General features: G+C 39.1%; 1 protein-coding gene across 1 annotated transcript in view; it reads right to left on the bottom strand.

Moving 5' to 3' along the window:
- The window catches only part of LOC124605771 (corepressor interacting with RBPJ 1), a 71,055-nt gene that overhangs the window by 38,798 nt on the left and 20,244 nt on the right, over nt 1-12,013 (bottom strand). Inside the window, exons 3-4 of the mRNA XM_047137655.1 lie at nt 4,858-5,007; nt 1,853-1,953 (exon numbers count right to left, since the gene is read on the bottom strand). Of these exons, the coding sequence (XP_046993611.1) occupies nt 1,853-1,953; nt 4,858-5,007 (251 nt within the window). The remainder of the gene's footprint in view (nt 1-1,852; nt 1,954-4,857; nt 5,008-12,013) is intronic.

The raw sequence follows: 12,013 nt of genomic DNA on the forward strand, positions 1-12,013 counted from the left end.
CTCTTGAGTAGTCCTCACCTGGAGATCCGAATGGGGGACTATTTTACCTCTGGAATATTTTACCCAAGAGGACGCCATCATCATTAACCACACAGTAAAGCTGCATGCCCTCGGGTAAAATTACGGCTGTAGTTTCCCCTTGCTTTCAACCACTCGCAGTACCAGCACAGCAAGGCCGTTTTGGTTAGTGTTACAAGGCCAGATCAGTCAATCATCCAGACTGTTGCCCCTGCAACTACTGAAAAGGCTGCTGCCCCTCTTCAGGAACCACGCGTTTGTCTGGCCTCTCAACAGATACCCCTCCGTTGTGGTTGCAGCTACGATACGGCTATCTGTATCGCTGAGGCACGCAAGCCTCCCCTTCAACGGCAATGTCCATGGTTCATGGGGGGACGATTTGCTTATCTCTAGTTTTATACTGTGGCTGTTGTCTTCAGTCTAGAGACTGGTTTGATGCAGCTCTCCAAGCTACTCTATCCTGTGCAAGCTTCTTCATCTCCCAGTACCTACTGCAACGTACATCCTTCTGAATCTGCTTGGTGTACTCATCTCTTGGTCTCCCTCTACGATTTTTACCCTCCACGCTGCCCTCCAATACTAAATTGGTGATCCCTTGATGCCTCAGAACATGTCCTACTAACCGATCCCTTCTTCTAGTCAAGTTGGGCCACAAATTTCTCTTCTCCCCAATTCTATTCAATACCTCCTCATTAGTTATGTGATCTACCCATCTAATCTTCAGCATTCTTCTGTAGCACCACATTTAGAAAGCTTCTACTCTTTTTGTCTAAACCATTTATCGTCCACATTTCACTTCCATACATGGCTACACTACGTACAAATACCTTAAGAAAAGAATTCCTGACACTTAAATCTATACTCGATGTTAACAAATTTCTCTTCTTCGGAAGCGCTTTCCTTGCCACTGCCAGTCTACATTTTATATCCTCTCTACTTCGACCATCATCAGTTATTTTGCTCCCCAAATAGCAAAACTCCTTTACTACTTTAAGTGTCTCATTTCCTAATCTAATACCCTCAGCATCATCTGATTTAATTAGACTACATTCCATTATCCTTGTTTTGCTTTTGTTGATGTTCATCTTATATCCTCCTTTCAAGACACTGTGCATTCCGTTCAGCTGCACTTCCAGGTCCACCGAGCGAGGTGGCGCAGTGGTTAGCACACTGGACTCGCATTCGGAAGGACGACGGTTCAATCCCGTCTCCAGCCATCCTGATTCAGGTTTTCCGTGATTTCCCTAAATCGCTTCAGGCAAATGCCGGGATGGTTCCTTTGAAAGGGCACGGCCGATTTCCTTCTCAATCCTTCCCTAACCCGAGCATGAGCTCCGTCTCTAATGACCTCGTTGTCGACGGGACGTTAAACACTAACCACCACCACCACCACCACCACCACTTCCAGGTCCTTTATACTATTTATAGTATACACTACACTACATAAGTAAGTCAATTAGCAACCAGGCCCAGAACCAATGACCATTTAGAAAAATAGATCAATGGTAGTTTTATCAAGTCCATGTAAAATTTTAATATTCTGCTAGGAAGACTATTGTAGCCAGCATAATTATTACAACTGATGTATCTTGTAATCTCTTTAGGAATGATATTTTTGAAACTGGCGGTGCATTCAGTGTCAGCTGATGTAAACATAACTCATCTATGATGAACAGTAGTAAAAGACAAACAACTGTGCAAAACGTTAAGATTACACATTACACAATTTAACATGAATAAAATACAGCAGTTCTCAGTTTTGGCTAATTAACACCACACTGAATGGTGTAGTATGATATTATATAGCCACATAAAAAAATAAAAACAGAAGTACCTGTGTTGATGTGTCCCCACTTGTGACATTTAATGCAGCGAACATTACGCACTTGTATACCAAATGGTTGGTCCCGAATTTCTGAATCACCTTTACAGTAGCTAGAAGAAAGAACATCAATGGTAACACAACTTTTATTAGCAAAAGTTTTTAAGAAAAAAGAAGCAGCCAGTTCTAAACTAACATCATTATTTCAATAAGATGAAATCTTGAATGGGAGACTGAATGACTTATAAGGGAAGCCAACTGTTCATTATACAAAGGAGGTACTCAGCGGACCCCCCCCCCCCCCCCCCCACACACACACACACACAGCCTGCGTTCCCTCCTCTCTCTGTTTCTTTCCAGTTAATGACTGCCCCTGAGTGCATTTTTTCTGTATGGTGATTAACTCTGAAAGAGAAAGTGATAAACTCAATTTTTCAAACTGTGATATTCAAGTTAATGACCGAAGATACACAAAAATTTTCCAGTAAAACATACATGCTTGGCAAATATTTAAAGACAAAGACTGTGTAATGGTATGTAAAATAAGTGAAAGGCAACTGCTCACACATAGAGGACTGGCATGTGGCACATAAAAATACACAACAAAAGACAGTTAACACTAGCTTCCAAGCTTTTGCTCTCTCTCTCTTTCTTTTCTTCTTTTTTTAGTAAGAACACACACACACACACACACACACACACACACACACACACACACACACAAATGTACGTAGAATACAAGGAGGGGTAGCCAGATGACTCAGCAGCTGCACGACAAGACAAACAGAATTCCGAGGGTAGGGCTTATAAGGGATACAGAGAGGTGGAGGGGAGGGGAGGGGAGGAAGATGGTGATGAAGATGGAGACAAGGAGGGGGAGGGAGAGCAAGGGAGAAAGCGCGGAGAAAAATGAAGGTAGGCAATAGAAAAAAGAAAATGTGCCATGGCCTACATCCTGCATTCAAGACACCCCATCCTACACTCAAGACACTCCTCACTTCCTTCACTGTTTTTCCACAGTTCCTGTCAAATTAACAGACTGCTTGTTACTCACTGTTGATGTAATGTCCTTATACACCAACACCCTCCTTGTCCTTCTCAACTTAAGAGCCACCATCCTAGATGCTGATCTCCACCTCTCAGATGGCTCCATAATACATTATTCATATCAAGTGCACCAACCTCCAACACTATTTTCATTCTGACAGCTGTCACCAGTTTATATTAAAAAGTCCCTACCATACAGTCTCACCACCCATGGAAAATATATCTGCAGTGGAAAGTTGTCAGAATATACCAATAGCCTTACCAGAGCTTTTATTGAGAGACAATAGCCTTTCCAACATCCATAATCACATGTCCCGTGTCATCTCCTCCTCTGATACAAGTAACCCTGTTAATCAGGCATCAACCAGCACTCCTCTAATCACTGAGTATCACCATCACCTTGAAAAGCTCAACCACAACCTCCACCAGTGTTTTGCTTACCTCCTGTCATGCCCACATGAGGGATATCCAACCCAAAATCCTACCCCCCCCCCCCCCCCCCCCCAATCACCCAAAGTAGTGTTCCACCACCCGCCCAACCTACAGAATATTCTTGTCCATTCCTACTCCAATCCTGCTCACAATCCTGCACCCCATGTGTCAGTTGCATGTGGTTGACTCAGGTGCAATACCCATCCCACACAGCCACCCACAACCTCCTACTGCAGTAGACAGACAGGCATCTGCCACCCAAAAAAAAAGTATGGCCATGTTTGAAAGCAGCCGTATTATATATTAGCTATGCTGCAATTACTGTACAGCATTGCATGTGGACATAAAAGTATCCAATTACCCAACTGTTCACTAGTGTGAATGGCAGTTCCAAAACTGTGGCAAACTGCAAATTTTACCATACAGTTGCCAAACTTGCAGTGCACAACTCTTAAACATGCATATCTTGAGCTCTCGCATTCTCCCTGGTCTAAACCTCTGTTAACTTGTTTCCCACTGCCTCATCTTACCTTTTTATTTCTCTCTTCTATTCTTCTATCCACACTATTCCTTCCCCATCCCCATCATGTCTTGCCTTCCTTCACCACTCTTCCCCCCTTCCCTATGTGAGTTCTCTCTCTCTCTCTCTCTCTCTCTTTCCCATTTTTCTCCCTCTCCTCCCTTTTTTCCACACCTCTCCCTTACTCTCTCCTCTCCTTGTGTCTCTCTTCATCATCATCATCATCATCATCATCATCATCATCATCATCATCATCATCTTCTCCTTTTCTCCCCTCCCCTCCCTCTCTTTCTAACCCTTCTATATGCTGCCCTCTGAACTCCGTTCACCTTGTGCACTGCTTACTCAACTGGCGAAAGACCTGCCTTGCATTATTCTGTTACTCTCTCCTTGCCATTTGTGTCCTTCCCTACACCCTCCCTGCTTCCATCTACCCAGGTAACTGCTTTCAATAACTGACATTCAATAATCAGTGCGTCTCTACCATAAGCATGTACATTTTACTGTCTGTGTGGTTATGTGTGTGAATGTACATACTCTTACAAGCAAAATGGCAAGGGTTCGAAAGCTAGTGTTAACCATTTTCTATAACATGTTTCTATGTATGACACATCAGTTCTCTACAGGTAAGTGGTTGACTTTCCCTATTTTATTTATTTTTCCATCCAGAAATTTCCATTACTGTTATAGTGCGTAAACAATGATACCTTAAGATGCACCACAGGAATACTTTAAAGCATTGACACAAGAGGCAGATTTAACTCAAGTATCACAAATTTAGGCAGGAAAATTGTACATTATCTTACAGTACATCTGAAGCAAGCAATCTGAAGGACAAGCTTGGCTAACTATCTAGTTAATAAATCAATTTGTGCAAGTAGCTTCTAATAAGGGAAATATTCTCCTTCAACAGAAAACATACGATAAAATCCAAATACAACATAGAGTGTCAACTATTTTGGGTGTGTGAACAAACAGAAGCATTAAAAATAATGCATTTACATTTATAAGTACTCACTCCTCTCTTGGGGCATTGAATTTCCGCTGCCATTCAAATTTATACTCTGGCTCATCGTCTTCTCTTTCACGTTCTTTTTTAGTTCCTGGAGGTGGTTCATACATAAAATTGACACTAAGTTTGTCCTTGCTCTCCTTGCTCAGCAACGCCCTAGTAACAAAAAAAATTATTAACAAAAGAATACACAAATATTAACTTACGTATCAGTGTCAAATCACAAAATCCCCGATGAAACTAAATCTTCGAACTATTTGGTAACAAGATTAACATAATACATCAACACAACAATTTCAGCGAAGTGAACTAATTCACCAACCATCTAAATTCGCACACTAAAATGTAATGCAATGAACTGCATGCATGTAAACTGGCAATACACTGTGGTGTCATATTATTATGACCACATGCTAACATACATATTAGTCATTTGTAGTATGTAGAACATCTAGACAAGCTAAAACCACATTGTTATTTGACATGTTGATGTCCATACATTGTACACAATTAATCACAGTCAAAACCTCTCTCCTTGAAAAAAATGGTAATTTAGATTGATGTCATTAGTAGTCCCTTGCAATAGACTTTCACTTATAGAATCAGCTATGCACCATAAATTTCACATATAAGAGGAGTTCAATACATTATTCAACAGTTCAGTAAAAAAACTGGACTAATTTATCACCAAACACTGAAGAATTACCCTAACACTCATGTCAATAACAATCAGAAGCAGACATTTATAGTTCAGATAGAAGGACAATATAACTATAAAAAAAATTGATAAGCTTCATGGGTTGGAAGATAATAGAAATGAATGTTATAGAGAGTCAACCACAATTGATATGTCATGTTCAACAGCACTGTCATTGAAAAATTGAGAGAGAAAAGGGTGTCAAATTTTGGTTACATTATGAAGTTTGCCAGCCATCAAAGAAGTCCATTGTTATTGAACTACATGGCCTACCCCTTTTGTCCTCTCATCACAACACCTGACATAACCCTTCATTGACCAACAGATTAGCAATGTTTGCAGTCTCGTTTATGCTCCCGACAGCTCCTCAGTACCTTAGGTATACAATAAATGGTCACCTTTACTCTTTCCATCATTTGTATTCTACCTGGGCTTTCCAGTAACATCTTTAAATTAAATATGTACTTTACTTTACACATAAATTCTTTGTTTCAAGAGTAAAGGTCAATATTCCTCAAACTCACAAAAAAGATAACTTGAAGATAAAAAGTTCAAATACACATCTGTTCTATTCTCAATTGATTCAGAGTCAAGACATATTTCATAGACTTTCGATTAATTTATATTTTCCCTGGTGATGTACGATTCCCATATTGTCCAACTACTCCTTACTTCTTTGCTCTGAACAATCTTGGTCTGAATATCTTTGCAGTTATGAAACAGTGTATTTCGTTTGTTGGGACTCGTAAGTGATTCAAAGTGCATCCCAGGGAAACATCAGGTAACTGTTTCTTTGGGAATCAATACTGTAACCAAAGCAGAACCAATGTCATAGCATTCTCATGTGATGCTAGTTAATTCTAAGAACAAATACCAGTTGATAAGTTAACCACTTTGAGTTTTTCTGCTGTTGAACATTTCACATTCAAAAAGTAGACAGTAATATAGGTTGGAAAATCTCAATAATGTATGACGTCAACACTTGCAAGAAAGTACGGAAAAACAAGTAATGAATTCAATCAATCAACACAATGAAATTGGATAGAAAGTGATGGTAGGAGAACACACATATAAAAAAGGTATTGATTTTGCAAGTTTTTTTGAGCCAGTGGCACTTTGTGGTGGTCATGCCAATGTAAAAGGCCAAACAGTGTTTACAAACAGTTGGTACACAATATGCCTTGTTTCAAAGGCAGCTCTCTCCTTGATCATATATGTTTTGTCAGATCCAGGGCTGGGACAGGTGGTGGTATAGGGCAAGTATTACATTGCAGCCAGTCACAAGGGAAGGTACCATAGGGTAGGGAAATGGGGGTAGAAGGAGCATTGGCTCTAACAAGGATATTGTGGAGATTGGGTGAGCAACAAAAAGCTATTCTAGGTGTGATGGGCAAAATGTCAGACAGAATAGACCTCATTTCAGAGCATGAATTTAGGAAGTCATAGCCTTGTCAGAGCAAATGATTAATACATTCATTCATGAATGTAATGAGTTGCCTCTAAGATATTACACAATGAATATCAAAACAGACAATGACCAAAACCAATATGTGGAGATTAGGCCGCAATGAAAATCTGACAATCAGAGGTCTATAGAAACAAGTTATGGAGTTCTTACAAAGGACAACCAATGCAAGAGTATCTTAAAAAAATACCCCACCATCACCCAGGAGGAAGAAATAAATTTAGCAGATCAAACAGAAGATGGATCCATCATGCAAAACTGAAGCCAAAGAAGAAAATATATTTCAAAGCTCATTTCTGTAGCAATGAGCAGTGCATCACCATAATTTATACAGGATGATCAGAAAGTTTCTCCCCTTTTTAACAGAGCCCCTGAGTTTTGATGCTCTGTGGAGAGAAGACCCCTTTATACCAACTGACATTGCTGGCTGTATAAACTTTAATGCAAGTCTAAATTACTTGAAGAGTCATAGTGAACACATTCCCACACTTATTTTTCTGTTGCTGGCAACTGTTGTAGTGGTGCCCTTCTTCTATGTTGATCTTTTTCATAAATTTAACATGCCTGAGCTTGGTAAGTTAATGAAAGTTTGTCATTCAGTTTTTTTTGTTTTACATATCCATCTGTTTCCACCTAATGAAAGAACAGAAAAATAATTTATCTTATATCTAAATTGTAATTAGGGAGATAAAAACGACAGATTGGAGAAAGTTTAATTTTCTTTGATTTAATGGATTTGTACATTCCTTATTTAAACTAATTTTTAATTTTATCTGTAGTTATAATAGAGGGAAACATTCCACATAGGAAAAATATATCTAAAAACAAAGATGATGTGACTTACCAAATGAAAGTGCTGGCAGGTCGACAGACACACAAACAAACACAAACATACACACACAAAATTCAAGCTTTCGCAACAAACTGTTGCCTCATCAGGAAAGAGGGAAGGAGAGGGAAAGACGAAAGGAAGTGGGTTTTAAGGGAGAGGGTAAGGAGTCATTCCAATCCCGGGAGCGGAAAGACTTACCTTAGGGGGAAAAAAGGATGGGTATACACTCGCACACACACACACACACACACACACACACACACACACACACACACACATATCTCCATCCACACATATACAGACACAAGCAGACATATTTAAATCTGCTCCCAGGATTGCAATGACTCCTTACCCTCTCCCTTAAAACCCACTTCCATTCGTCTTTCCCTCTCCTTCCCTCTTTCCTGATGAGGCAACAGTTTGTTGCGAAAGCTTGAATTGTGTGTGTATGTTTGTGTTTGTTTGTGTGTCTGTCGACCTGCCAGCACTTTCATTTGGTAAGTCACATCATCTTTGTTTTTAGATATATTTCTCTGTAGTTACCTGCATTTCTCATCCTTTAAGGGTGTCATTTAACAAATGGGACCAAAACATGAACATGTTCGTTCCCAGATTCAAGGTCTACATACCAGAGGAATGTCTTAACACAAAAATTGCTCAAACATCAAAAATCGTTAGACTTTGAGTTAACAAAAGAGATGGCAATGTCAGTGACAGTGAAGGAGCTGGAGGACCAAAAAAACACACATCAAACATTAAAAACAAAATCTGGTACTGGCGGAATTAAAGCTATGAGAACAGGTCGTGAGTCGTGCTTGGGTAGCTCATTTGGTAGAACAATTGCCCATGGAGGCAAAGGTCCCGAGTTCAAGTCTCAGTCCAGCACACAGTTTTAATCTACCAGGAAGTTTCAGCAAAGGATAAAATTGTCATTGGTACTTGGGCAGTTACCAAATGTCTGATGACTAGCAGCAGAGACAGAAGACCATCAATAGGACAACTATAACAGGCTTTACGCATAGATAATCCTGGGGAAAACATGCTTATGCCTAACCAACAAAACACACGCTATCAGAAAAAAAACTTGTTGACTGTCATGCATTTTGTAAAAGAGTAATGTCTGGTGGTTTGTGCAATGTGAACCCTGAAGGAAAGAGCAAAAGTATGAACATTTCATTTACAGACGAGTCTTCAGGAGAGCTTTATCCAAAGCACAATAAAAAAAACTGTCAAATCTGCACAAATGAACCACAGAAAATTGGCCCAGCTCACAGAACAAAGCAAGGATTGCAGATAATGGGTACTGAGGGGCATCTGTGGCTATGGAAAAACTAAACTGCATGTGGTTGATGCAAAATCCAAAAAGGACCATCAATGGTCATTATTATTGGCAAAGAAATGTTCCTGTCTCTTCTTAAGCAGTTTAGAATGGCCTTTTCCAAATCTAGAAATGCTGTTCTTATGTAAGAGAGAGAAACAGTTCACATGGGTCAGACAACAGGATGTAGTCTGCAACAAACCTTGTTAACGTAGCAGAGACCAATTTATTATACATGTTCAGGAAGAATGGAACTCAAGTCACCTGTGAAAAGACAGCAGTGCTTGCAGAAAGTTTTGGCAGATGGCTTAAAGAATGTCTCCATAATCAGGAACACCATATAAAAATACTGACAAGTGAACTAATGACTGTCCAAGTCATTCATTTAAATGCAGAGACATGTTTTAATAGAAAAACTTCTGTGTAATAAAAATATTCTAAAAATGTGAGGGAAAAACCAAAAAACTTTCCATCCACCTTGTATATCCATAGGTGTTGATGCACTTCTAAAAAGCAACGGAGCTCTTACAATACTAAGTATAGGAAGTTAATAGTGCACAGAAATACTGTGGCTCAAGTCTTTTTTTTTTTTTTTAAAAAAAAAAAAAAAAAAAACAGTTGTTGACTATATGCTGGATAGTTATACATCTAGTAGACCAATTCATGATGGGAGGAACTCTTCATGGTATACAGTCACTGTAAAAAGACTTCTCAAGCAACAGCGACTTTTGCATAGTAGATGTAAGGCAAATCACGGGGCCCTAGGCAGAGAGATGTAGAACTAAACACGTTCAGATGTCAAGAGGGCTAGGACTACCACAGCAGATCCTTATCAAGAGATCTGTCATAAAACCTAAAGAAATTCTGCTCATACGTAAAGGCTGCCAGTGATGCCAAAGTTTGTGTCCAGACATTCATAGATGACACCAACACAGGAACTGAAATTGAGACCAGCAAAGTAAAAGCAGCAACAGTGCATTCTGTTTTCAAATGTTCTTTTACTAATGAAGATACAGATGTATTGCCTCAGTTCCCTTTTTGGAACACTGCGAAGATGATTAATGCAGATTTTAGTGTCAGTGGCATTGAAAAACAGCTAAATTTAACAAGGCTCCGGGGCCCAAATGGATCCCTATAATATTCTACACAGAGTTTGCTGTAGAATTAGCTCCAGTTTTAACCAAACACAGGTCACAGCCAGCTATCAGGACAGTAGCAGAAGTTATCCACAAAACTTCCGTCCAATGGCAGTGACATCCACCTGTTTAGAATCCAACAGGATATTCTGAACTCTAACACAGTAAGATATCTTGAACAGAATGATATCCTCCATGCTAACCAGCATGGATTCCAAAAATAACGATCATGCAAAACCAAACTTGGCATTTTTCTCAAATGATATTCTGAAAGCTATGAATCTCAGCAGTCAGATCCAGTATTTCTTGACTTCCAAAAACAGTTTTACTCGGTATCACTCCAAAATTGATTAACAAAAGTGTGATCATCTGGGGTATCAAAATTTATGACTGCAACATGAATTAGAATATACAGCTTTTCACCACAGAGTGGAGGCACTGAGAGGCAGATGGGCCCATTAAAAGTACAATAAGCTTCTGTACAGTGCTGAACATCTTTATGTAGTAAGTAGTAATTTATCTTTATTCAATTTGTTGTTATTGTATCCCAGATCTTCCACTGTTTGAAGATTAATGATTCTGTTGAGGATTACTTGGTAGGGAGGATGTAGCATGTTACCTTGGACGGAGAGTCAATGAAAGAAGTAACTTTAGGCGTGGCACCTGGACGTGTATTGGGGTCCTTTGTTGTTAATGTTGTAGAATTATGACCTAGCAGACAATATTAATAACAACATCAGTTGACATAGTTATCTATAATGAAGTAATGTATGAAGGGAGCAGTAGAAATATTCAATCAGATCTTGATAAGCTTGCAAACTAGTGCAAAGATTGGCAACTTGCTTTAAATGTACAGAAAAGTAAAATTCTGCACTCCACAAAATGCAAAAATGTAATAGTTTATAACAAAATCAATGTGTCATAATTGGAACCAGTCACATCATACAAATACTTTGTAGCAACAAAACAAGAACATAGGCTCACTAGTAGGTAAAGTAGGTGTTAGATTTCAGTTTATTGGTAGGATACTGGAAAACTGTAGAAAATCTATAATGGACATGGCTTAAAAAATATTCCTCTCACCCATCTTAGAATATTACTCAATTGTGTGGGACCCATTCCAAAAATGAGTAACAGGAGATACTAAACTTATACAAAGAGGCCATGTGAGGTGGCACAGTAGTAATACACTGGATTCTTATTCAGGAGAATGGCAGATCAAATCCTCATCTGCCCAAGCAGGTTAAATTTTTCTTTGAGTTTTTCAAATCACTTTAGGTGAATGCTAGGATGGTTCTTTCAGAGACTACAGCCAGTTTCCTTCCCCATCCTTCGTGCCGAGTTTGCTAATGAAGTTATGTCCGAAAAAGGCTGCATAAATATTCAGTCAAATCTTGATAAGATTTCAAAGTGGTACAAAGAATAGCATCTTACTTTATATATACATAAATGTAAAATTATGCACTTTACAAAATGAAAAATGCAGTGGCCTAAGACTACAGCATCAATGATTCACAATTAGAATCAGTCAACTCCTTCAAATACCTGGATGTAACAATTCATAGGGATATGAAATGGAATAATCACATAAGTCAGTCACAGGTAAGGCAGGTGCCGACTTCCGATCATAGCTAGGTTACTGGGAAAATGCTGCAGTCTACAAAGGAGACTGTTTAGAAATCATTAGTGCATCTCATGTTAGAATATTGCTCGG

This window comes from Schistocerca americana, chromosome 3 (assembly GCF_021461395.2).
Source record: "Schistocerca americana isolate TAMUIC-IGC-003095 chromosome 3, iqSchAmer2.1, whole genome shotgun sequence".
Taxonomy (NCBI): domain Eukaryota; kingdom Metazoa; phylum Arthropoda; class Insecta; order Orthoptera; family Acrididae; genus Schistocerca; species Schistocerca americana.